The following is a 27,755-nucleotide window of genomic DNA, read 5'->3' on the forward strand; positions in this document are numbered from 1 at the left end:
GGCCAGTGGGGGCGGAGCCTTGCTCCTCTCACCCGGGCCCCTGTCAGGGTTGTGTCTGTTGGCAGTTCTGTCCGGCTGTGCTCCCTTTCTCTGCCTTTTGATGCCTTTGAATCTCTTTAATTTCCTCTGGAAGAGAGCTACTTCCCCTGTTCTAACTGTTCTCAGCAACCTGTTTCACACAGATGAAGGCAAAAGAGACGAATTTTGAGAGCTGCCGCTATGGGAAGCCGAGATGTTTTCAGCAAGTTGAAAATCGGGGAAAATTCAAAAGCCCTTTGTGTGAGTTGTGAAGGTGGGTGTCTCCTCAGTGACGAAAAGTAGAATGTAATCACTCAGATGCTCCGTTGGGAGGAAGCCTCAGTAATTGTAACCAGAGACCTACTTAACAACAGGGCAGCTGGCCTTTCCCTTCGGAAGTGATTCCAGAAAGGAAGAGGGAGACCGGAATCCACATTGCCGTTTATAAGGTAACCCCAGAAGTGACATACCGTTACTCCTGTCAGAATATGTTGATACACAGATTGCCTCTGTTAATCGTTGCTGCTGCTGAAGCAACCAATTGCCCTGCTTCTTGCAGGACTGAACAAGTTTCCAAGAAGCAGGACTTTCTGTGCTAAAACTGGACACGAAGCTAGGCAAATGGTGGCGTGGATCACATCGACTGCTCTTCACTTAGCTTCCCAAACACCCTCCCCACTGTTGGCTTTCTTTCCTAACCTCCTCCTCTTCACCCAGTCCTTGAAAGGATAATCTGGAGAAGATTTAACACAAGACAGGAAAAACAGAGGCCCACAGACAATTGTATCCCAGGAGAGTACACCTTTCTCTTTAAATGTGAGATTAGCAACTTCCCTGGTAATCCAGTGGTTAAGATGCTGTGCTTCCACTGCAGGTTATGTCGGTTCAATCCCTGGTCGGGGAGCTAAGATCTCAGAGTTGAGGATTTAATCATTTCTTACACAAAAAGCATTAATTACAATATAAAGGAAAATGTATGTCAAGATATTAAATCCCTTATTAAAGAGAATATGTTTGGGAGCTTCCCCGGCAGTCCAATGGTTAAGACCCCACCTTCCGATGCAGAATTGGGGTTCCTTCCCTAGCCGGGGAACTAAGATCCCACATGTTTTGGGGTGTGAACAAAATGAAAAGAAAATATGTTTCTTAAGTATCTGTGAGTGGGAACATATTCTAAGTAGAGGATATTGATGATGATTTTCATGATAAAATTATCAGTAGGTCAATTCTTATGGTTCCCTGCTGGAAACTCTGGTTCTGAATATGACATTGGTCACTAAGAACTAGGAGAATCTTTCTCTAGGGAGTTGGAACTAAGGTATACCGAAGTCCCCTCTTTGGTTGAGTCCAGGGATACCCTCAGGATGAGCGGTGTCAGCGAGAAAAGGAAGAAAACAAAGTGAGTCGAGTCTTGGTTGAGTGTTGAATCAAGACTATTTCATTTTTGTACATCAGTGTTTATATACCCTAAACTAGTACAGTGCTAAAGGGGAGAGTGAGCAAAGTCAGCTTAACATTGTGTCAGTTTGCCCTTTACAAAACCAGAATGCTTTCTGCATACTTCTCTGTTTACTAGAGTCTTTTTTATAGTAGACATTAATACATTATCTTCTGGCCTTGAGGCCTATTAACATCTCATGACCTTTTCTTACAAGCTAGGTGAATGCAAAGCTGTTTTTTGTAAGCTATTCTTATTTTTCCACTTGTCTTGTGCTAAACAGAAAACAGAAAAGTTATAATTTCATAAGGTAAAAGTTAAACAGGTTACAGCACATTAGAAATTTAACACAATGGTCAGTTCTTTTTAGTTACTGCACACAGACTCTGCGGCTCCGGTGAGGCAGACTCTGCCTCGCATTCCTGATTAAAAGCCTCGGTTGTCTTATGGTTTCTACACTAGGGCTAAACTCTTATTATTCTAACTATAGTAACAATAATTTCTACATCAAGAGCAAAAACACAGCTAGCAAACGTGGATTCAGTAACAACTTCTGGAATAATATTTTTTATATTCTCTAATAGGGCTTCTTCACCCCCTGAAGGGCTCTATCTAGTAGGGCTTCTGTGTGATCAGGTTCTTTATGCTATTTATGATGAAGGTGTTGTGAGCAGTCATGTGCATTAGTGCCAAGGGCATAAACAAGTTGATTTTGTTTGGAAAGAGGTCGGGGAAGGCCTTCTGCCTGAGTCACAGAAATTAAGGAGCAGTCAGAAAGATAAGCATCAGAAAGACAGATATCATCTTTAAGGTGAGCGCCGGGCAGCTTTTTGAAATCCCTGAAGTCCTGATCTGCCTTGCTTGTCAGGTCTTGTCCTCATGACCTTGTCATGGGTGGGATCTCGCGTGCTGGCTCCCGGCAAATGTGTACCTGCTATTGCAGACTACAGCGAAAATTATGCGGGGATTTCTATCAGACATTGAACCCTAACTGTAAACAGGAGGTACTTGCCTCAAGATACTTTTTGAGAAGTTCTATGACATTTCAGACAATGAGGTATGAAAGTTTCACCTTTGTAAAATGACAGATGGAGAAATTCTTGACAGTCCCTCTCAGGTGCTTTGGCTCCATTTCTCTACTCATACTCTAAATGGAGGTACAGTTCAGTAGTCTCAAGAATAGAAAATAACTCGTCTTTTGTAGAAAAACTTCTCAGGGATACAAACTATATAAGCAGACACATGAAATTCCCTTTCTTTGTTAGGCCTCAGTATTTCCTACTGCTTCCTTGTGAGTCCCTGTCTGTCTCCAGGGACCAAAGGGAATAGAACCTTCCAGAAGGATTTCAAGAGTCCCTTTGGAGATGATCGGTACAAAGTTTTCATTGGTGCTTTATCATTAGCAGCTGAGCATTAAAGCTTTTCACAATTAATCTCAGTTCCCCAAGCCTGTCTCACATCGCAGATACAGGTGTGAAGATAATTGCAGTTCTGAGGGGACGTGATGTACAGAAACACAAACCCATGTCTGGAGGTCTGGCTGCCTCCCTCCCTATCACAGGAGCAGCTTGCCGTGACCAACACCTGAACCCAGTATCCGGGCTATGTGAGGATATCAAGTGAGTATTTTCTGTTTCAGCCTGAGGGCAAGAATCTGCAAGAAACAGGTGCTTCGGGCAGTCTGGGTTGGTGACCATACAGGAAAAAGGGTCAAAGTAATCCAGTGCCAAAGCAACACTGGAAGGAGGAATAATTCAAAAATTAAATGAAGCTATTAAAGAGAGATTAGGTGCTACCAGATGTCAGCTCCCAATGCCTCCTAATGTATCTTAGTGTACTTCTTTTTGAAAAAAATTTATTTATTTGGCTGTACCGGATCTTACTTGTGGCCTATGGGATCTACTTCCCTTACCAGGGATCAAACCTAGGCATCTCCCCCCAATCCCGACCCCCCCACCCCCAACCCCCGCCCTCACTGCAGCTAGCCTTGAGAGCAACGTGTCTTAGTCACTGGACCACCAAGGAAATCACAGTGTAATTTTTGTGACAGTTATTGGTATTGTAGAATCCAAGTGATATGAAACCTGATGTTTAATGTAACTAATGACTGGAATTGCAGAGATATATGGGAAATCAGGGAGTACCTTACAGAAAGCATACATTTTTAGGGTTACTATATGTGTGATTCATTGGGTTGCAAAGTTTTGGACACGACTGAGCGATTGAACTGAACTGAACTGATATGGGTGCCAACAGCACCTCCATGATTAATAAAAATAAATCTATAGGAATGATCTTTTCTAGAAACAGTGTATACAGTTGATAATTGTCTGCTTAGTCCATCAGTCGTGTCTGACTCTTTGCAACACCATGGACTGTAGCCAGCCAGGCTCATCTGTCCATGGAAGTCTCCAGGCAAGAATAGTGGAGTGGGTAGCCATTTCCTTCACCAGGGGATCTTTCCGACCAAGGGATCGAACCCTGGTCTCCTGCATTATAGGCAGGTTCTCTACCATCTGAGCTACCAGGAAGCCTTAGAAATACCTTCCCTAACTCTGGAGTTTATAAAGTGCTTAACAAAGACATTGTTTCCTACTGACAACATCCATAGTTGGCTGATTTGGGTCAGACCATTTTCCAAAAGCAACTTCAGAAATGGGTTTCAGATGGTAGCTATCAGGCATAAAACCAGAACGTGTCCTATTCTCTGATTTGAAAATATTCTCAAAATTTATAGACAAATTGTGGAATTTCATTTGACAAAATAAAAGTCACGTTTTAAATATGTCCTTTTCTTTAAACGTGATATATTAATGTTTCAGAAATCTTGACTTCCACTTAATACTTTTAATGTCACATTAATTAATAGATCAGTTTATGATTTGGAATTAGTAGTGTTTATTTTGTATGTCACATCAGTTTGTCACACATTGATATTTCTAAGTATCATTTTTTAGGTTATAGTCTTCCATGACTGGTAGATGTTTATTCAATTCCTGTCAAAAACCAATTAATATTTCTGTCACCAAGCAAGTAAAGAGCTTAGAGTGCATTTGAAAAACAAAATTTGTCAAAAATTTTAAAAAATATTTTAAATTTTTATTTTTTAATTGAAGGATAATTGATTTACAGATTTTTATTCTGTCAAACCTCAACATGAATCAGCCATAGGTATACATATATCCCCTCCTTCTTGAACATTCCTCCCATCTCCCTCCCCCATTGCACCCCTGTAAGTTGATAAAGAGCCCCTATTTGAGTTTCCTGAGACATTCAGCAAATTCCCACTGGTCTGTGATTCATGGGGTCGTGGAGAGTCAGACACGACTGAGCGACTGAACTGAACTGAACCTATTTTACATGTGGTAATGTAAGTTTCCATGTTACTCTCTCCATATATCTCACCCTCCACTCCCCTCTCCCCATGTCCGTAAGTCTATTCTGTATATCTGTTTCTCCATTACTACCCTTAAAATAAATTCTTTCGTACGATCTTCCTAGATTCCGTATATATGTGTTAGTACATGGTATTCGGAGAAGGCAATGGCAAGCCACTCCAGTACTATTGCCTAGAAAATCCCATGGATGGAGGAGCCTGGTAGGCTGCAGTCCGTGGGGTCGCTAAGGGTCGGACACGACTGAGCGACTTCACTTTCACTTTTCACTTTCCACTTTCACACACTGGAGAAGGAAATGGCAACCCACTCCAGTGTTCTTGCCTGGAGAATCCCAGGGACGGGGGAGCCTGATGGGCTTCCGTCTATGGGGTCACACAGAGTCGGACACTACTGAAGTGACTTAGCAGCAGCAGCAGCAGCATATGGTATTTATATGTCTCTTTCTGACATACTTCACTCTGTATAAGTTATATAGTTTTTAATGTATATAAAAATTGTATATACTTATACATATATAATTTATGTTTATATAATTATATAGCTTTTAAGAAAAATAAAATTTTTCATAGAAATATGAAAGTGGCTCAGTCATGTCTGACACTTTGCAACCCCATGGATGATACAGTCCATGGACTTCTCCAGGCCAGAATACTGGAGTGGGCAGCCTTTCCCTTCTCCAAGGGATCTTTCCAAGCCAGGAATCGAACTGGGGTCTCCTGCATTGCAGGAGGATTCTTTATCAACTAAGCAACCACGGAAGCCCTGCCATAGAGCAGACCTCTAAACTAGACTAGAATCGGGGCGTCCCTGGTGGCTCAGACAATAAAGAATCTACCTGAGATGCAGGAGACCCACATTCAATCCCTGGGTCAGGAAGATCCGCTGGAGTAGAAATGGCAAGCCACTACAGTATTCTTCTCTGGAGAATTCCATGGACAGAGGAACATGGCAGGCTACAGTCCATGGGGTCACAAAGAGTTGGACATGAGTGGACATGACTGAACATGACTGGATGGCTAATACTTTCTACTTCTCTCAGTATATCTACATTTTATTAGATGCATAAAATTTATCCGTACTCCCTGTTGAATTAATAGTAACTATTTAGGTCAGGAAGCAACAGTTAGAACTGAACATGGAACAACAGACTGGTTCCAAATAGGAAAAGGTGTACGTCAAGGTTGTATATTGTCACCTTGCTTATTTAACTTATATGCAGAGTACATCATGAGGAACGCTGCGCTGGAAGAATCACAGGCTGGAATCAAGATTGCTGGGAGAAATATCAATAACCTCAGATATGCAGATGACACTACCCTTATGGCAGAAATTGAAGAGGAACTCAAAAGCCTCTTGATGAAAGTGAAAGAGGAGAGTGAAAACGTTGGCTTGAAGCTCAACATTCAGAAAACTAAGATCATGGCATCTGGTCCCATCACTTCATGGGAAATAGATGGAAAAACAGTGGAAACAGTGTCAGACTTTATTTTTGGGGGCTCCAAAATCACTGCAGATGGTGATTGCAGCCATGAAATTAAAAGACGCTTACACCTTGGAAGGAAAGTTATGACCAACCTTGATAGTATATTAAAAAGCAGAGACATTACTTTGCCAACCAAGGTCTGTCTAGTCAAGGCAATGGTTTTTCCCGTGGTCATGTATGGATGTGAGAGTTGGACTGTGAAGAAAGCTGAGCACCGAAGAATCGATGCTTTTGAACTGTGGTGTTGGAGAAGACTCTTGAGAGTCCCTTATACTGCAAGGAGATCCAACCAGTCCATTCTAAAGGAGATCAATCCTGGATGTTCATTGGAGGGACTGATGCTGAGGCTGAAACTGCAATACTTTGGCCACCTCATGCGACGAGTTGACTCACTGGAAAAGACTCTGATGCTGGGAAGGGTAGGGGCCGGGAGGAGAAGAGGACGACGGAGAATGAGATGGCTGGATGGCATCACCGACTCTGTGGACATGAGTTTGAGTGAACTCCGGGAGTTGGTGATGGACAGGGAGGCCTGGCGTGCTGTAATTCATGGGGTCGCGGAGAGTCGGACACGACTGAGCGACTGAACTGAACTGAACTGATTTAAGATAAACAGAAACTTGTTACTCAAATAATATGTTTAGAAATGCTATCAAACTTAAAATTAAATGACAAGGCATGGAAACATATATGTATACATATATCTTTTATTTTAAGACATAACTACTTTTGTAAAATACATTAACATCATTGTGATTAAATACAATTATTTTATAAATCAAGGACAAATAAAGGACAGAATGGTATGGACCTAACACAAGCAGAAGACATTAAGACGAGATGGCAAGAATACACAGAAGAACTGTACAAAAAAGATCTTCACGACTAAGATAATCATGATGGTGTGATCACTCACCTAGAGTCAGACATCCAGGAGTGCAACGTCAAGTGAGCCTTCGGAAGCATTACTTACAAACAAAGCTAGTGGGGGTTTTGGAATTCTAGCTGAGCTATTTCAAATCCTAAAAGATGATGCTGTTAAAATGCTGCACTCAATGTGCCAGCAAATTAGGAAAACTCAGCCCTGGCCACAGGACTGGAAAAGGTCAGTTTTGATTCACATCTCAAAGAAAGGCAATGCCAAAGAATGCTCAAACTGAAGCACAGTTATCTCACATGCTAGCAAAGTAGTTCTCAAAATTCTCCAAGCCAGGCTTCAACAGTATGTGAACCAAGAACTTCCAGATGTTCAAGCTGGATTTAGAAAAGGCAAAGGAACCAGAGATCACATTGCCAACATCCCTTGGATCATAGAAAAAGAAAGACAGTTCCAGAAAAACATCTATTTCTGCTTCATTGACTCTCTTACAGTGTTTGTGTGGATCACAAGAAACTGGAAAATTCTTAAAGAGATGGGAAAGCCAGACCACCTTAGCTGTCTCCTGAAAAATCAGTATGCAGGTCAAGAAACAACAGTTAGAAAAATAATAATAATAATAAAAAAAAGAAACAACAGTTAGAGCTGGAACAATAGACTGGTTCCACATTTCAAACGGAGTACATCAAGGCTGTATGTTCTCACATGGCTTATTTAACTTAAACGCAGAGTACATCATGCGAAATTCGTGGCTGGATGAAGCACAAACTGGAATCAAGATTGCTGGGAGAAATATCAATAAACTCAGATATGCAGAAGACACCACCCTTAGGGCAGAAAGTGAAGAGGAACTAAAGAGTCTCTTGATGAAAGTGAAAGAGGAGAGTGAAAAAGCTGGCTTCAAACTCAACCTTCAATAAATGAAGATCATGAAACCCAGTCCCATCACTTCATGGGAAATAGCTGGAGAAACAATGGAAACAGTGACAGACTTTATTTTCTTGGGCTCCAAAATCACTATAGATATTGATGGCAGTCATGAAATTAAAAGGTGCTTGTTCCTTGGAAGAAAAGCAATACGCAATCTAGAGAGGATATTAAAAATCGGAGTCATTACTTCACTAACAAAGGTCTGTATAGTCAGAGGTATAGTTTTTCCAGGAGTCATGTATGGATGTGAGAGTTAGACCATGAAGAAAACTGAGCGCTGAAGAATTGATGCTTTTTAACTGTGGTGTTGGAGAAGACTCTCAAGAGTCCCTTGGACAGCAAGGAGATCATAACAGTGAATCCTAAAGGAAATCAGTCCTGAATATTCATTGGAAAGACTGATACTGAAGGTCCAAACCTTTTGGTCACCTGATGCGAAAAACTGACTTATTGGAAAAGACCCTGATGCTGGGAAAGATTGGAGGGAGAAGGGGACGATAGAGGATGAGATGGTTGGATGGCATCACTGACTCAAAGGACTCGAGTTTGAGCAAACTCTGGGGGTTGGTGATGGACAAGGAAGCACGGTATGCTGCAATCCATGGTGTTGCAAAGAGTTGGTCACAACTGAGTAACTGAACTGAACTGAACTAAGTTGGAGAAGGAAATGGCAACCCAAGCCAGTGTTCTTGCCTGGAGAATCCCAGGGATGGGGGAGCCTGGTGGGCTTCCGTCTATGGGGTCCTAATCCTTTGCCTCAAATAACACAAACCACTTAAAACACAGTCAGATCCCATTTCTTTTTATATCAAGAAAAATGTATATACTGTATGAAGAGAAAATCAACCCATTAATTCAAAACCACAGCCAAATACCAGTCCCAAGCAGATTTCTAGGTAATTTTTTCTCTCTTTTGGACGGAAATATTTCTTAAGAATGTTTTCATCATTATCACTTTCCTTTCTTTCTATTGTTAATATAGCTTTATTTGTTTTAAATTTTTTAAACTTATTACAAGGAGATATCTTGACAAGAGCAGAAAAACATTTCAAGGAATTCAAAGACTCTTCTTTTCCTCTGCCCATTTGGTACCAAGATGGATTGAATAAACAATAGAAACCTAGGGAATTAATCTTACAGGGAAGGGATATGCTTGTATTTCCCCAGATGGCTCCAACGAACTCATATGACTTCCTCTTCAGAAGATTCAACCTAAGGGGGCCCCCAGCATCCAGACTAGAGACGATACAACAAAAACCTCAGGAGGAAGGAATTCCAAAACAAGATACGGCAACTTCAGAAATTTCCAAAAAACACTGCGCTCAATGTCATCGACCTTATGATCTCCCTACTTGGAGACAGATAAATACCCTTACTAATCAAACTGAAAATCTGATTTTTCAACAGGGAATGCCTCGGAATCCTGAAAATATTTTTCTTCGCTATGCTTGCTTTTGCCTCCCCCGCTCGAGCTAAACCAATTAGTCACACTTACTGGGCTTACATACCTAACCCCCGCTTTATTTCAGGTTGTAGTATGGATGGAGCGAAAACCAATGGTATGAACCAATGACTCCATACGTACGCCTTCTCCCTGGAGCCTTAAAGGGCCCTCACACCCTGAAGAAGAAGGGAAACTAATTAATATCTCTCTAGGTTATGAAGTCCTTCCTTTATGTATGGGCCCAGCAAAATTATGCATAAAAGTTAGTTGACAAACTTGGGGTTTTGCCCTGCCTCCAAAAGAAGATTTTCTGACACTGCTTGCATTATTTACTGCCCTTTCCTTGTCCGTGAATTATGTTTCTGTTCCGTCGCTCAGTGATGTCTGACTCTATGCGACCCCGTGGACTGTAGCCTACCAGGCTTCTCCATCCATGGGATTCTCCAGGCAAGAATACTGGAGTGGGTTACTGTTTCCTTCTCCAGGGGATCTTCCCGACCCAGGATTCGAACCCGGGTCTCCCACATTGGAGGCAGAAGCTTTAACCTCTGAGCCACCAGGGATTTCACCTCTCAGGGTTTCACCTCTCAGACTCACCCTGGGACCCAGAATTTTAGTTATCTGACTGTGGCCTTGGGGTAGATGACAATCCCTCCTTTGGATCCTTATTTATCTGAATTTCTAATTTACTGATTTAAGGACTGTGTCAGATAGTTTTCAACCCTCTTGCATTGAGGATTATTAAACATCCCGGGCCTGAGGGGCCCCATTTCTCTTGTAAAAAAAAAAAAAAAAAAAGGTTAGTTGACAAACTTGGGTTTTTGCTCTGCCTCCAAAAGAAGACTTTCGGACACTGCTTGCATTATTTACTGCCCTTTCCTTGTCCGAGAATCATGTTTATACTACTAAAACTTTAGGGAAAGAATTAGAGAAAGAACAAAGAACACTATGCAAAGGATTTACTAAGAAAAACTTTAAATATATTCCTGTTCACTAGGACAAGTGTCAAGCCAAATCAGGAAAATTAATATTTGTGGCTAAGCATACAATTGTCGATTGGGGACCCCATGGTATATGGTTATCTAACTGCTCAGATGATATTAATGGGACTATGTGTGATTATATTATTGAAGTCACATAGAAAACTACTAATACTACAATGGAACATTACCATGACAGAGGACTTTTTGGATGGCTTGACGGTAGAATGCCCCCAGCTTGTCCTCGAATCATTCCTGATAAACAGATTGGGCCTGAGCAATGGGACATCCGGAAACTTGCGGCAAGACCAAGGAACTTAGGACTTGGACTGGATATTTCACAGAGACTAATCATAGCATAGCAATTATTTGTTTTGATATAATCAGTCATATTTTATACAAGGCTATGTTCCACTTCCTTTTGTTATAGCTATAGAAAGCTTATAATTCAATGACTTTACGTTCTGTAACTTGCATAAATTGTAAATTATATACTTGTATTAACTTCTCTATTTCCTTGAGAAATGACTCCCTTTTGATTCGTCAATCTCGACATAATCTATGGTTACCAATAAATCTTCAATGGCCCAGGGAAGAAGGTCCCATGCCTGGACTTGCTTCTCGATTACTCACTAAATTGCTCTGGCAATCTAAACGATTCATTAGATGGCTGGTATTTGGCGTTTTGAGATTAATAGCTATTTGCACCACTGCTGCTGTCACTGGTGTTGCTTTACAAACCTCAATTCAAACACATAATTTTATTCAAAGTTAGACTAAAGATGCCCATACTATGTGGGCCACTCAGGCACAGATAGATGAAGATATTCAAGAGGAAATATGAGAACTGAACAGCCATCAAATGGGTTGGAGATCAATTAACAGATATACAAAAACAAATGATGCTAAAATGTGATTGGAATTCCACTCAATTTTGTGTTACTCCTGTTCACTTCGATAATGCCTACAACTGGGAACAAGTAAATTTCATTTGCAGAACATACATGATAATGCTTCTCTCATTGTACAATAATTACAAAAAGAAATATTTGAAACCTTTTCTAATAGTCTGCCCTCTTCCACTGATTTGGAAACTTTAGCTGAACAACTAGCTGATCAATTATCGGGGCTGAACCCATGCAGATGATTTCAAAGCATTACTGACAGCATCAGATCTGGAACTGTAATTTTAGTGATTGTCTTGACAATTATATTTGTCATCTACGATTGCCTTCTTACAAAGATTGTTAAAACTAAACAAACTCTTATGGTCAGAACTCCTTTTACAAATATTATAAATAAATAAGGGGGAATTGTCAGGGAGTGTTTAACAGGAGGATTCCTATGTGCTGTTTCTCACAAGTCCTTAGTTTCTTTTCAAGTGGAGTAAGCAAGCTTCTCCCAGGAACTGGGGTCATTGTGTGAGATGGGCTCGGATCTCCTCTAGTAAACATTCTCTTTACGACAAACCTGCTTAGTCTCTTCCCCCTTTTCGTTGAAATATGGATTGTCTCCTGACCTTGCGACCATTATTAACCCCTGATTCCCTTGGTAACGGTTACTGTACGTTTGATTTTCTGATCTTTATCATTGTTGAAAGAAATTTCTTGTACCACAGCCTTTATATACTCACAGAGAAATCATTAAAGTACATTCGCTCCATCGGAGCTTGGGTCCCCGTGTCCGTCTTTCTTTCTCTCTCTCTCTCTTTCTCACTCCTTGGCTGATTCCTTAGAGCTTAGAGACCCGTCTTGCCACTCTCCTGCCCCGGTTTCTAAGAAACTCTCAAGAAGGCGCCCTGTGCCTTCACTCCCCCTCAAGAGGGCGCCTGGTGCCTTCGTGGGAGATGCAAGTCCTGTGCCAAGGACTTAACTGGTTTCCTGCGTAAACTAGGGAGTATCAGGCTCTTTCTCTTTCATTCTTATCGTCGTCTCTGGACCAGCAGGTCCCCAGTCCACAAAGGACCCCAACAGATGGTAAGTAAGACCAATGTGCTGAGTAAAGTCTTTGTCACAATCCTTACATCTACAAGGCTTCTCTACAGTATGAATTTGCTTGTGTTTAGTAAAAGTTCCTGAGTGACTGAAAGCTTTTCACATTCTTTACATTGCTAAGGTTTCTCTCCAGTGTGAATTCTCTGATGGCAAGTAAGACCTGTGAGCTGGCTAAAGTCTTCGCCACAATCTTAATATTGAAAAGGCTTCTCTCCAGTATGAACTCTCTGATGGTATATAAGACCTGAGGGACGGCTAAAGTCTTTGCCTCAGTCTTTACATTTATAAGGCTTCTCTCCAGTATGAATTCGCTGGTGTTGAGTAAGATGTGACTTCTGATTAAAGGCTTTTCCGCATTCTTTACATTTATAAGGTTTCTCTCCAGTATGAATTTGCTTGTGTTTAGTAAGAGTTGCATAGTGACTGAAAGCTTTTCCACATTCTTTACATTTGTAAGGTTTCTCTCCAGTGTGAATTCTCTGATGGCAAGTAAGATCTGTCCGCTGGATAAAGTCTTTGCCACAATCTTTACATTGAAAAGGCTTCTCTCCAGTATGAACTCTGATGGTATATAAGACTTGAGAGCTGGCTAAAGTCTTTGCCACAATCTTTACATTTATATGGCTTCTCTCCAGTATGAACTCTGATGGTATATAAGACTTGAGAGCTGGCTAAAGTCTTTGCCACAATCTTTACATTTATAAGGCTTCTCTCCAGTATGAATTCGCTGGTGTTTAGTAAGATGTGATTTCTGATTAAAGGCTTTTCCGCATTCTAGACATTTATAAGGCTTCTCTCCAGTGTGAATTCTCTGATGGTATGTAAGACCTGAGAGCCGGCTAAAGTCTTTGCCACAATCTTTACATTTATAAGGCTTCTCTCCAGTATGAATTCTCAGATGGTAAGTAAGACCCATGCTCTGGTTAAAGGCTTTGCCACAGTCTTTACATTTATAAGGCTTCCCTCCAGTATGAATTTGCTTGTGTTTACGAAGAGATGCATAGTGACTGAAAGCTTTTCCACATTCTTTACATTTATAAGGCTTCCCTCCAGTATGAATTTGCTTGTGTTTACGAAGAGATGCATAGTGACTGAAAGCTTTTCCACATTCTTTACATTTATAAGGTTTCTCTCCAGTGTGAATTCTTTGGTGGTATGTAAGACTTGAGCGATGGATAAAGTCTTTGCCACAATCTTTACATTTAAAAGGCTTCTCTCCAGTATGAACTCTCTGATGGTATATAAGATGTGAGTGACGGCTAAAGTCTTTGCCACAATCTTTACATTTATAAGGCTTCTCTCTAGTATGAATTCTCAGATGGTAAGTAAGACCTATTTTCTGGCTAAAGGCTTTGCCACAATCCTTACATTTATAAGGCTTCTCTCCAGTATGAATTCGCTGGTGTTTATTAAGAGTTGTATAGCGACTGAAAGCTTTTCCACATTCTTTACATTTACAAGGTTTCTCTCCAGTGTGAATTCTTTGGTGGTATGTAAGACCTGAGAGCCGGCTAAAGTCTTTGCCACAATCTTTACATTTAAAAGGCTTCTCCCCTGTATGGACTCTCTGATGCTCAGTAAGACCTGAGCGCCGGCTAAAGGCTTTGCCACAATCCTTACATTTAAAAGGTTTCTCCCCTGTATGGACTCTCTGATGGTCAGTAAGACCTGAGCGCCGGCTAAAGGCTTTGCCACAATCTTTACATTTATAAACCTCTCCAGTATGAATTCTCAGATGGTAAGTAAGACCGATGCTCTGGCTAAAAGCTTTACCACAATCCTTACATTTATAAGGCTTCTCTCCAGTATGAATTCGCTGGTGTTGAGTAACAGTTGCATAGTGACTGAAAGCTTTTCCACATTCTTTACATTTATAAGGTTTCTCTCCAGTGTGAATTCTTTGGTGGTATGTAAGACTTGAGCGATGGATAAAGTCTTTGCCACAATCTTTACATTTAAAAGGCTTCTCTCCAGTATGAACTCTCTGATGGTATATAAGATGTGAGTGACGGCTAAAGTCTTTGCCACAATCTTTACATTTATAAGGCTTCTCTCTAGTATGAATTCTCAGATGGTAAGTAAGACCTATTTTCTGGCTAAAGGCTTTGCCACAATCCTTACATTTATAAGGCTTCTCTCCAGTATGAATTCGCTGGTGTTTATTAAGAGTTGTATAGCGACTGAAAGCTTTTCCACATTCTTTACATTTACAAGGTTTCTCTCCAGTGTGAATTCTTTGGTGGTATGTAAGACCTGAGAGCCGGCTAAAGTCTTTGCCACAATCTTTACATTTAAAAGGCTTCTCCCCTGTATGGACTCTCTGATGCTCAGTAAGACCTGAGCGCCGGCTAAAGGCTTTGCCACAATCCTTACATTTAAAAGGTTTCTCCCCTGTATGGACTCTCTGATGGTCAGTAAGACCTGAGCGCCGGCTAAAGGCTTTGCCACAATCTTTACATTTATAAGGCTTCTCTCCAGTATGAATTCGCTGGTGTTGAGTAAGATGTGACTTCTGACTAAAGGCTTTTCTGCATTCTTTATATTTATAAGGCTTCTCTCCAGTATGAATTTGCTTGTGTTTACTAAGAGTTGCATAGACACTAAAAGCTTTTCCACATTCTTTACATTTATAGGGTTTCTCTCCAGTGTGAATTCTCTGATGGCAAGTAAGACCTGAGCGCTGGATAAAGTCTTTGCCACAATCTTTACATTTAAAAGCCATCTCTCCAGTATGAACTCTCTGATGGTATACAAGGTTTGAGCGCCGGCTAAAGTCTTTGCCACAATCTTTACATTTAAAAGGCTTCTCTCCAGTATGAACTCTCTGATGGTATATAAGACTTGAGAGCTGGCTAAAGTCTTTGCCACAATCTTTACATTTATAAGGCTTCTCTCCAGTATGAATTCGCTGGTGTTGAGTAAGATATGACTTCTGATTAAAGGCTTTTCCGCATTCTTTACATTTATAAGGCTTCTCTCCAGTATGAATTTGCTTGTGTTTAGTAAGAGTTCCATTGTGACTGAAAGCTTTTCCACATTCTTTACATTTATAAGGTTTCTCTCCAGTGTGAATTCTCTGATGGCGAGTAAGACCTGAGCGCTGGATAAAGTCTTTGCCACAATCTTTACATTTAAAAGCCTTCTCTCCAGTATGAACTCTCTGATGGTATACAAGGTCTGAGAGCCGGCTAAAGTCTTTGCCACAATCTTTACATTTAAAAGGCTTCTCTCCAGTATGAACTCTCTGATGGTATATAAGACTTGAGAGCTGGCTAAAGTCTTTGCCACAATCTTTACATTTATAAGGCTTCTCTCCGGTATGAATTCGCTGGTGTTGGGTAAGATATGACTTCTGATTAAAGGCTTTTCCGCATTCTTTACATTTATAAGGCTTCTCTCCAGTATGAATTTGCTTGTGTTTACTAAGAGTTCCATTGTGACTGAAAGCTTTTCCACATTCTTTACATTTATAAGGTTTCTCTCCAGTGTGAATTCTCTGATGGCAAGTAAGATTTGAGAGCCGGCTAAAGTCTTTGCCACAATCTTTACATTTATAAGACTTCTCTCCGGTATGAGTTCGCTGGTGTAGATTAAGATATGACTTCTGATTAAAGGCTTTTCCGCATTCTTTACATTTATAAGGCTTCTCTCCAGTATGAATTTGCTTGTGTTTAGTAAGAGTTACATTGTGACTGAAAGTTTTTCCACATTCTTTACATGTATAAGGTTTCTCTCCAGAGTGAACTGTCTGATGGTATATAAGACTTGAGAGCCCGCTAAAGTCTTTCCCACAATCTTTACATTTATAAAGATGTCCAGTATGAATTCTCAGATGGTAAGTAAGACCTATGCTCTGGCTAAAGGCTTTGCCACAATCCTTACATTTATAAGGCTTCTCTCCAGTATGAATTCGCTGGTGTTTAGTAAGAGTTATATATTGCCTGAAAGCTTTTCCACATTCTTTACATTTATAAGGTTTCTCTCCAGCATGAATTGACTGATGTTCAGTAAAGCCATAGCGCTGGATAAAGTCTTTGCCACATTCCTTACATTTATAAGGCTTCTTGCCAATATGGATTCGCCGATGTTGACAAAGTTTTGAACTCTGATTAAACACTTTGCCACATTCTGTACATTTGAAAGTTTTCCATCCTGTATGAATTTTCCTATGTCTACGTAGATTGAGTGCATTAGGAAAGACTTTCTCACATTTCTTATACTTGTAGTTTTTCTGTGGATTCTGAATACTCTGCTGTTGAATAAGTACTGAAGACTGATTAGAAACATATTCACTACAATTGTAAGTCTTCTCTCCAGCATGTGTACTCTTATTTAGAGGACGACCTGATGTTAGATAAAAGATATTCCTACATTTATTACTTTTAGAATTCTTATCTGAAGATTGAGGTGCCTGATGTTTCATAAGATCAGAGTCTTGTTGAATGTTATATCCAGTTTCATTGCATGAAGAGTTTCTTGCTCCATCATAAATATTCTGGTAACTATTGGGGTTGGAGCTCCTACTTAAGGCCTGACTCGTGTTATTACACCCAAAAAGTTGTTTCATATTAACCTTCTCACGAAATGCATCAAACAATGATGGCTGAATTAAGTCTCTTCCATTATTATCAACATTACACGTTTTGGAATGGAGAGAAACTGTCTTTTGCTGGAAGAATAATGACCCCTTGCTCACAGATCCCTCAAATTGATTATATTGTGAGTTTTCCCCATCATTTTTAAACTTCTCCTTTTCAGACGTGGTTGAATGTATGTGTAATTGACGTCTATGTTCAGAGTGGTTTGAATGAGCATTTGGAGTAGAGACTGGATGACCTTCCAGATTTTCTACATTTCCCCTCAGAGAACGTGTATGTTTCAAAACATGATGTAAGTCATCGCTTACAAAGATACACTTCTCCGCAGATGTTGATGACTGAAATGGCTGTTTTCCCCAATTTGACTCACATCGCTCATGTCTTTTGGCAGTCATGTCCACATTATGTGAAACGGCCTCAATTTCTTTATGTCCATAGAAACATCCTCTCAGTCTTTCACATACCCTTGTATATCTCCAGCCTTTGGTTAAATGTTCATTTCCGAGGTGAGCTCTTTCATATAGTCCTAGGTTTGCTTCTTGGATTAAATTTTCTAACCTTGGATTCTTTGACATCAAACCATGGCTATTGTGAGAAGACACAGCTGAAAGATACCAAATAAAAGTTTTCTTATCTACTGTTCTCAGTGAATATCCTTAAAACTGTACAGAAAATAGAGACACAAGAATCAAGATGCACGAGGATTAGGCAGACTTGGAGTTCAACACTCTGCACAAATGCATCAAGAATACATCTGCAAATGGAATAGTTCTCACGGAGCCCCCTGTGAACACTAGCAGAGGACCTACAACACCTAAAAGCACAAAAAAAAGACTCTTGCTGAGCCAGGCAGACCGAAGAAGGAAGAAGAAGGAAGAGGAGAGGAAGTGGGATGGGACCTGCAACCCTGGGGACATCTGAAGACGGAAGAGGTCTCCGCCTCCAGGGAAGCCCGTCACTGGGGCGGGATGGGAGCTCAGGTGGAGCCTCATTCTCTGTGGGAAGAGAACACGGCAGCCAGCCTGTGGCAGCAGGACAGAGTGAGACCTGCACACAGGGTACTGACCCCAGCCCTGCCCGCCCAGCTTGAGAGGGTGTCCACCCCTGCAGACAAGGGCTGGGTGCTGGAATGTGGGGTCTGGAGAGCAGGCCCAGGCAGAGGACTGCTGTGGGCTGTGAGGAGACATCCTGAGGGGACAGGAGTGAGGGAGGAGCTCTACACATGGGAATGCATGTGGAGGAAGCCTGAACCTCCATAGCGCAGAGCGCCGTTGGTGAGTGATGCCCAAAGAAGCCCATTGCAGCCTCTCTCCCCCTGTGCTGGCCCCTCCTCCCTGGCACTAGGGAATAGGGTGGGCTCTATTGTGCCTCAGGCACGGCCTCTCCCCATGCACCTCCTCCACCATCAGCAGACTCCTGTGGGTGGGCCACATGAACAGATTGAGCTGAAAGCACAGCCAGCTCCAGCGTTAAGGAAGAAAAGCTGAAGTCTCTCCTCGCAGCTGCTCTAACCATGCTTTTACACCCACAACCAGCTTTGTCAACTCAGCCCCTACAGAGCATCTGAAGGACAAGGAGGGCTCGCCTAGTCACAGCAGGTGTAGCTTTAGCAGCTGTAGACTTTGTGGGCTCGTACACAAGGGGGTGTGTCCAGGCCGGAGTCTGAGCTGCCCCCACAGCACCACAGCACCTGGGCCGAATTCAGAGAATCTATGCTGGTGACCTGGTGAAAACATATGAGAGACCCCAGCGCCATATGCTGGCATACCCATGATTGAGGGGGGGTCAAGGGCAGTGCCAGCGCAGGGTGACACGAGAGCTCGCACAAGGCATGAAGGGGACACACAGAGCACACCCCGAGGTGAACATCCCCAGAGGAGCAATCCTCAGTGGCTCCTCTCCCAGTGGGTGTGCTCCAATCACACCTGCCTCGACCACAGATCAGAATCACAGTGGAGAAACAGATCTGGGGGCTTCTACTCCACCAACCAGGGAGCAGACCCCACCACAGACAGGACGGTGACAGCCACAGAGCCAAGGGGAAGCTCCCCTCAATATCAGGGCAGGCTCGGGTCGCAGCAATCAAGTGCTCATCAAGGGGATAAGGGCACAAACCTCAGGACCAAACTGACCCCCTAAGGGGCAGGCACAAGAAATAAGAGGAACTTGGATCCTGCAGCCTTCAGGGCAGAGACCACAAACACAGAAAATGTAATAAAACGAGAGGACAAAGAGTATGGTGCATGGAAGGGGCAAAATACTGAGCTACAAGCACCACTAACGGAAGCTGAGACACGCAGTCTAATGATTACCTTTTGCCCTAAGTCATCTTAAATGGAGACACCAAACATTTTCAGAAATACTATGTGCCTTCAAATTCTTTAATCCACTTCTTACCCCGTGCGTTTTTATTGGAACACATTCTGTTAGATGTTTGTATCTAAAAGTCATAAATGATATTGACATGCAACTAATTAGAAACTGAGGGCCATCGGAAACTGATAACAAATGAGATAAATTAATAAAGTCTGGGGAAGCTGATAACAAGATAAATTAATAAAGTCTTAAGCATTAAATAAGAAGTGAGATTTTTAAAAACATGTTGGGAACACACAGAACTCTACTCAGTGCCCTGTGGAGACCTAAATGGAAGGAAATCTGAAAAAGAGTGGCTATTTATACATACACTGTATTCTCTTTTCTGTACAAGAGTACAACATTGTAAAACAGCTACAGTCCAACAAGGATTTAAAGGACTTAAAAGGACTTCTTTATATGATCTAAAATGTTAATAGTTTGAAACAACCATTAGAAATATGGTGGAAATGTTCTAAGCTATTATGTCAATTTATTTTAAAAATCTTTGAGTTAATTGAATACATTAAAAGTATTTTACCATTGAGGAATTGCAGCAAATACACTTCAGATATTTAAAATGAGTTCACATAAAGAAAAGTGAGACACTGAAGTAACCCTGAGATTTGCATCTTCTCATTTTATGGAGGTTTTGCTTTATACACAGAAATGACTTGAGTTTAAAATTTATGAGGTCATATTTGTAGCTTCCAGTGTTTTACAAATTATGAATCAGAAAAATAAATTCTGTCCCCATTATTCCTAGAGGTTTGGCAGTTTGTCTGCAACTCCACTCACACACTTCTGTCTAGAGGTAGAAACAAACTTTAAAAAGAAGGTCCTATATTTACTCATCAATGGGCACAGTTTTCCTAGGGCCCCCGAGAAATGAAACAGCAGCCAACTCATGCAAGTTATCACAGCCAAGAAGAGAATTTGAATTCTCACTGTGAATGAGAAAAGTAGTCATGGAGCTGAATTCATGAATGATTGAGAGGCAGAATAAGCCAGGCAATGTCCATCTATGACAGCAAAAGAAATTAACCCAGAGTTCTCCAAAATCATTTCCACTGAAGCACATCTTCCCAAACCACATGACAAAGGATGACTTCCTCACTGCTCCTTGGCCCTCTCACTGAGTCATCGGCTCCATCCATTCACACCTACCTGGGTATGTGGCTGTTGTGTCCGTCCTCCTTACATCCCAGGGATTCTTCATTTGCTCCAAAAAGGCGACCAGGTCCGGCTTAGAGACCACAAGACCTGTTCATCAGAGAAAGGAATATTTGTTTTGCCAGAGATTCATCACTTTCCAATCCAATATGTATTTGGGTGAGAAGAGAACACACGGTGAATGTTAATACAGCCTAGAGAATGATTTCCCCAAACACTGGATTGAAAGCACCCTTACAACACTAACAAACACATAAGAATCCGGTCCCGAGATTCTGGTCAAGTACTGCAAGGCAAAAGTAAGTAGTGTAAATGTGATTTTCAGAGGAAGGTATCACCATTTAATACCATGGAACTGATAGAATCACAGCCACGCTAGAGTGAAGGAGGCAGATAACATCAAGGAAGGAAAAGGTTAGAATCACACAGGATCACCACGAAGGCTTTCTTTCTAAACTCACAGATACCCATTTCCTGCTAGAAAGCAGGGATCTGAAGCTATTGTGGCAAGCAGAAAACTCCAGGAGACATTCTAGAGAACCAAACCCAGTGGTGGATAAGGGATTCTGGAAGGCAGTTGTCCTCACCCAAGGAGACCAGGTTCCAGTAGTTCTCTAACACCACGTCCCTGTACAATTCCCGCTGACCGAGGTCCAGGCACTCCCACTCCTCTTGGGTGAAGTCTATGGTCACGTCCTGGAACATCAACCGTCCCTGAAATACAAAGTACAGATGCCGTGTACTTTGGGGTCACAGAGTCAGACACGACTGATGACTGACTGACTGACTGTCACATGGCCAAGCGAAGACTTCCTAACGTGACCCTAAATGAAAACACCAATTTCCAAGAACTGATTTTGATTGAGTGTAGTCCCCGGTATCACACAGTAACATTTTCTACCATATTTTTAACCCCAAGAAAAGAGGATATGATTCACAAGAAGCCTATTCTGATGTGGAAGAGAAATTATAATGTAATCAGATCAACACTGGCATATTTATTTTTGAGCGTTGTACTCGTGTGACCCAGAATATATTGTCTACCAAAAAATAGGAAACATTTTTAAAAAGCCGATTCTGATCCAAGAGTTCTGGAGTGAAGAAAATGTGCCCCATTTTTACCAAGCTTATTTGAACTAGTAACGTTGCAAATTCCGCTTCACGTATGACCATTCTGAACAGCAACGAAGTAGAATAGTAGGGAAGAATTCATACTTAAGTCTGTGCTTTAAGTCTTTTACAGATTTTACAGGTCTTATAGGATAGTAAACTTGCACCAAGAATCATTTTAACTATTTAGTATATACTGTATATCTTTCTGACACTTTTTACAGAATCTGAAATGTGCAACAGAAATAACAGCTTCTCTGTCCTTAGGATTCTCCAGGCAAGAATACTAGAGTGGGTAGCTATTCCCTTCTCCAGGAAATCTTGAAAAAAAAAAGAAAAAAGCAACCAAATCATGTTAACAGGTTTATAGACACAGACATACACTAAAATGGGACTATATACTTATTATTAATAGTTAACAGAGAAAAGTTGTCATGTCAATAACATAACAGATGGTTTAACTTATTAAAATGTACATAAATATGAGGATGATGTTATTTTTATTTCTATAAATAAACTAGGATACAGACATACACAATGATGTAAAATAGAGCTCTGGTTCTGAATTTTTTAATTTCCTGAAAATCTGTATCATTTGCAAAGAGCTATAGTTCAAATTTTAAAACAGTTGAACATAGATTAACACTAAGAAGATTCTTAGAAACATTTTTAAAAATACAAAAATGTGATGAGACTCTCTGATGTGAGCATGGAGTGTACCTGGGAATGATCAGACCTGTGCTCGAGTGACCAAAACTCCCACTCCCCAAACCCAGCATCTCTACTAAACACAGTCATCTTCCAAAGCAAAGAGAAACCAAGAGCATATGGGGTTCCCCCATTAACTGTGATAGTTTAGGCACATCCCTCACTTTTTCTTTCCAAGACACTTGTTAAAGACAAAAGGAAAATACATGAGATCCCTAACATGGGAATCTCACAGAAGTACCTAAACCAGTGAACATCAGAGTCATGGGGTTAGAAGTACATGGAAGAATGCATTATCATTGCACGGGTATTTTGGCAATATTACAGAAACCAGGATCTGAATCTATCATTTAAAAATGTTAGTTTTTAGCAAATTTCACTTCATATATACCTCCTCTGACATGTGGCCTAATACCACATTTAATTAGTAAGTCTTTCTTATCGACAGAGGAAGAGGATAGTCCCAACTACATTTTTTTATTTCTGAACATATTCTGAAAAATTCTGGAGCACCGAGTTCATTCCATTTCCAAAGGCATTGCCTTTTGCTCCTGTTCTAAAGACCTGAAGTTGCATCCAGATATAAACTCACCGTGGCATCTCCCCTACCGCCCGAGGACCGCAACACAGAACAACGTCCACTGCGAATCCCTCACACCAGTGCCTCCCCGTCTTGCTCTTTCACAAAGCGAATATGTTCAACATCGAAACTGACTAATTCAAGGTGAGAATTCATCACGCTCTCTAGAAAGCCAGGATACAGACATTGGATAATGGGCTCTGGGACATCAGGAAGAAACCGTCTAAAGAGCCAGTCTTCTTATAGAAGAAAAACTGGCGAAAATAAGCAGTTGGCAACAAACTCCCTAGGGAGAAAAATTAGAAGCAGAGAATTGAAGGTTTGCAGATCTTCAGTCCAGGCATTTCAGGAGGAAAAGCGGACACGGCCCCAGACTTGGGACAGGACATTTACCTGAGAAGCTGCCATTTCCTCCTCTTCTTCCTCCAGCTCTGCGTCTCCTCTGGGGGTATTTTGTCACAAACTCACATCTGGGTGTTAAGAAAATAACTTTAAAGGCATCCACACAACTCTTGAATCTGCAAGTGCTCCAATGATTGAGAAAAAATAGTTTTCTTGTTTCTCTTTGCCTTTTTCAGAGCTCCGTTTTTACTTCCTTGGTTCCTGATCTGCAGCCGGTAATCAAGACTAACCTGATATGCTAATCACATCCTGTGTTGGTGCTTACCTTTCCTGAGTTCTCTTTGCAGACCACCCCTGCTAGTTCTTCTCCTTTCCTTTTGCATTACAGAGTGCAGGCCACAGAACAATTTGCAAGAGATAATGGACAGAACTACCAGGTTACCTGACCCAGTCCGTGAGGGTTTTTGAAACAATTTAAGAGGAAGACCCAGGTCCATGAGCCAAGAGCTACAGCCTCACTCAGCACTCCTGAGACCTCAGGAAGGGAGGATTTAGGGCGGGAACTTCTAGAAACAAAGAATGTCAGCCTGATTGACTGGGGAGGGGCTCCTTCTAGGAAGGGTGTAGCGCTCCAAGGCCTGGTATCTGTGACCTTTAGGGAGGGGAGATGGGGAGTGACTGCTTGGTGGGAATCACCTGGGGCCTTGGGTTGCTGGAAGGTTTTGCTCTCCAAATTCTTCCCAAAGATACCTTGCCTGCTGCAAGCTAAGTCGTTCAGTCCTGTCCAGCCCTGGGAATCCATGGATTGTAGCCCCATTGGCATCTCTGCCCATGGGAAATCTCCAGGCAAGAATACTGGAGTGGGTTGCCATGCCCTCCTCTAGGGGATATTCCCAACCCAGGGATGGAACCTGCATCTTTACCACCAGCGCCACCAGGAGAGTCCCATGATGCCTTGAGTACTTAATTTTCACTCCTCTCTGTAGCCTGGGGACACAGCTTTTCACAAAATGATTTGCATTGTGACCACCTGTCTGCAGGAGCCTGAAGGTATTTCCATCACAGCTTTGAAAATAAACCAGGGGCAGCAGTGAACACTGGCTTAAAAATGTGTGTGCCTAGACGCTTAGTCATCTCTGACTCTTTGTGACCCTTTCTACTGTAGTCCACCAGGCCTCTCTGTCCATGCGAATTCCCAGGCAAGAATACTGAAGTGGAGTGCCATTTCCTCCTCCAGGGGATCTTCCCGACCCAAGGATCAAGCCCATGTCTTTTGGGCCTCCTGCATTGGCCAGCGGATTCTTTAGTACTATTGCCACCTGGGAAGCCCAAAAGTGTGTATGGGAATGGACAAATGCCTGTGAAAATGATGCCCTAAATGCATATCTGATGACCAACAAAGGAAATAATGATCTGTGTTAAGTATTAAGTGATATAACGCTCAGCTGGAAAAAAAAAAACATGCGAGCTCAAAGTTGAGAATTAGGCTTTATTTGGTGGGAATGTTAGGTCTTGAGCCGGGAAGACAGTATGTCAGTTGATCTTGAGACAGCTGACTCTGAGGAGGCAGGGGAGGAGACAAACTATATACAAGTTTGCAGCAAGGGGCAGGTAATCTGATCATTAAGTTCAATTCAGTTCAGTCGCTCAGTCGTGTCCGACTATTAGCTACCCCATGAAACACAACACGAAAGTCCTCCCTGTCCATCACCAACTCCCGGATTCACTCAAACTCATGTCCATCGAGTCGGTGATGCCATCCTGCCATCTCATTCTCTGTCGTCCCCGTCTCCTCCCACCCCCAATCGCTCCCAGCATCAGAGTCTTTTCCAGTGAGTCGAATCGTCGTATGAGGGTGGCCAAAGTATTGGAGTTTCAGCTTTAGCATAAGTCCTTTCAATGAACACCGAGGATTGATCTCCTCTAGAATGGACCGGTTGGATCTCCTTGCAGTCCAAGGGACTCTCAACAGTCTTCCCCAGCACCACAGTTCAAAAGCATCAATTCTTCGGCGATCAGCTTTCTTCACAGTCCAACTCTCACATCCATACATGACCACGGGAAAAACCATAGTCTTGACTAGACGGACCTTGGTTGGCAAAGTAATGTCTCTGCTTTTTAATATGCTATCTAGGTTGGTCATAACTTTCCTACCAAGAAGTAAGCGTCTTTTAATTTCATGGCTGCAATCACCATCCGCAGTGATTTTGGAGCCCGAAAAAATAAAGTCTGACACGGTTTCCACTGTTTCCCCATCTATTTCCCAAGTAGTGATGGGACCAGATGCCATGATCTTTGTTTTCTGAATGTTGAGCTTCAAGCCAACCTTTTCACTCTCCTCTTTTACTTTCATCAAGAGGCCTTTGAGTTCCTCTTCACTCTGATTATTAAAGGTTACAATAATTAAGAAAAAGATCCCTCACATGAAGAGATTTAGTGATCTTCTCTGTATGGTAAGATGCAAGTGTCCACGCTTATTGAAATAATTTCTTTCACAGGCATCTAGATATCCAGAAGTAATCCTGCTTCCTGGATTGTTCACATCCTAATTTCTATAAGGGATGGTAGATGAGGCAGCTGGACTCTTCTCACACCACGCCCCCCCCCCGTCCCTCCCCCAGGCAGTTAAGGAGTAGGAAATAGCCAATACCTTCTGAATAGCTGGCTTTGTTTCACCTGGGCTCAGAGACTTGCATTTACAAAAGGCTTTTTAGTAGTAGGGCTTTCCTAGTGGCTCACTTGGTAAAGAATCTGCCTGCACTGCAGGGAAAGGGAAAGTGAAGTCTCTCAGTCGTGTCCGACTCTTTGCGACTCCACGGACTGTAGCCCACCAGGCTCGTCCATCCATGGGATTCTCCAGGCAAGAATACTGGAGTGGGTTGCCATTGCAGGGAATCAGGGTTCAATTCCTAGGTCAGGAAGATCCCTTGGAAAAGGGAATGACAACCCACTCCAGTACTCTTGCCTGGAGTGAAGAAGGAATTCACAGGGCCTGGAGTCCACCTTAGGCCTGTTCATGCTGATCATGCGCGGTCACCTTTCCAATGGACTCTGAACTCTGTCTGTGTTTAGTGCCTATGAAAACGACAACAGAAGGATAAGACACCCTACAGACAGGGGAACCTTGGAGCTCGTAACTAGGTTACTCATCGCTTAAGAGAAAACATACACTAATCACCCCTTCCTCCAGACAGGCCATAAATTGTTCTGTATCTATCAGAGTGTAACCTCGGGCTTATTGATTATTGGCTAACTGTTTGCCTGTTTGAGCACATGAGCAATGAGCACACAGCACGTGAATAATGCGGTTACTGGGATTGTATCTTGCTTGGTGTATGTAAGTCTCAAAGAATTCGGAGTGGTGGGTTCAGACACGTACACAGGGAGTATAAAAGATTTTCACAAATGCTGGTCGGGGTCCTTGGCTAAGAGGAGACTCTGCCTTGGGCCTGCCGGTGTCATAAACTGCACTTCACTATCCGCATTGTCCATCTGAGTGAGTTTGCTTCCCGGAATGCGTGGCTACAACAGGAGAATCCCATGGACAGAGGAGCCTAGCGGGCTACAGTCCATGGGGTTGCAAAGAGTGGGACAGGATTGTGCAACCAACTGTCACTTTCTTTAGTGGTAGAGTCAAGATTTCCTTGACAAACGTCAACAATCTCAGATATGCAGATGATACCACTCTAAGGGAAGAAAGCAAAGAGGAACTAAAGAAGCTCTTGATAGGGGTGCAAGAAGAAAGTGAAAAAGCTGGCTTAAAACTCAACATTCAGAAAAACTAAGATCGTGGCATCCAGTCCCATCATATCATGGCAAATAGATGGGGGAAAGTGGAAACAGTGACAGTATTACTTTCGTGGGGCTCCAAAATCACTGTGGATGGTCACTGAAGCCATGACATTAAAAGACACTTGCTCCTTGGAAGAAAAGCTATGAAAATCCTAGACAGCATATTAAAAAGCAGAGACATCACTTTGCCAAAAGCTATGGGTTTTCTCCTGGTCGTGTATGGATGAAACAGTGAGACCATAAGTAAGGCTGAGCACCAAAGAATTGATGTTTTCTAATTGTGGTGCTGGAGAAGACTTCTGAGAGTCCCTTGGGCTTCAAGGAGAGCAAACCAGTCAATCTTAAAGGAAAGCATCCCTGAATATTCATTGGAAGGACTCATCCTGAGGCTGAAGGTCCAACACCTTGGCCATCTAACAATGAGCCAACTCACTGGAAAACACTCTGATTCTAGTGTTGAGTAGAAAGAGGACCAACTTGAGATCTGCAAGCTAACTTTTATTTGGGGCAAAATGTTTCCATTGTTTCCCCATCT

At 42.0% G+C, this 27,755-nt stretch overlaps 1 protein-coding gene and 1 long non-coding RNA gene across 2 annotated transcripts in view; one reads left to right on the plus strand and one right to left on the minus strand.

Moving 5' to 3' along the window:
* Nucleotides 1-2: 2 nt before the first annotated feature.
* Nucleotides 3-4,139, plus strand: LOC129546426 (uncharacterized). Its single transcript, XR_008683875.2, has 3 exons — nt 3-292; nt 393-467; nt 2,922-4,139. It is a non-coding gene; the product is annotated as an uncharacterized LOC129546426 (long non-coding RNA).
* A 3,618-nt stretch (nt 4,140-7,757) lies between these two features.
* Nucleotides 7,758-27,755, minus strand: part of LOC129546407 (uncharacterized) — a 72,879-nt gene continuing 52,881 nt past the window's right edge. Inside the window, 5 exon segments of the mRNA XM_088830474.1 lie at nt 7,758-13,126; nt 13,128-13,208; nt 13,210-17,764; nt 20,683-20,778; nt 21,276-21,402. Coding sequence (XP_088686600.1) covers nt 12,832-13,126; nt 13,128-13,208; nt 13,210-17,764; nt 20,683-20,778; nt 21,276-21,402 — 5,154 coding nt within the window. The 3' untranslated portion in view covers nt 7,758-12,831.

This window comes from Moschus berezovskii, chromosome 22, assembly GCF_049115385.1.
Source record: "Moschus berezovskii isolate FMDL1 chromosome 22, NW_MosBer_1.0, whole genome shotgun sequence".
Lineage (NCBI taxonomy): Eukaryota > Metazoa > Chordata > Mammalia > Artiodactyla > Moschidae > Moschus > Moschus berezovskii.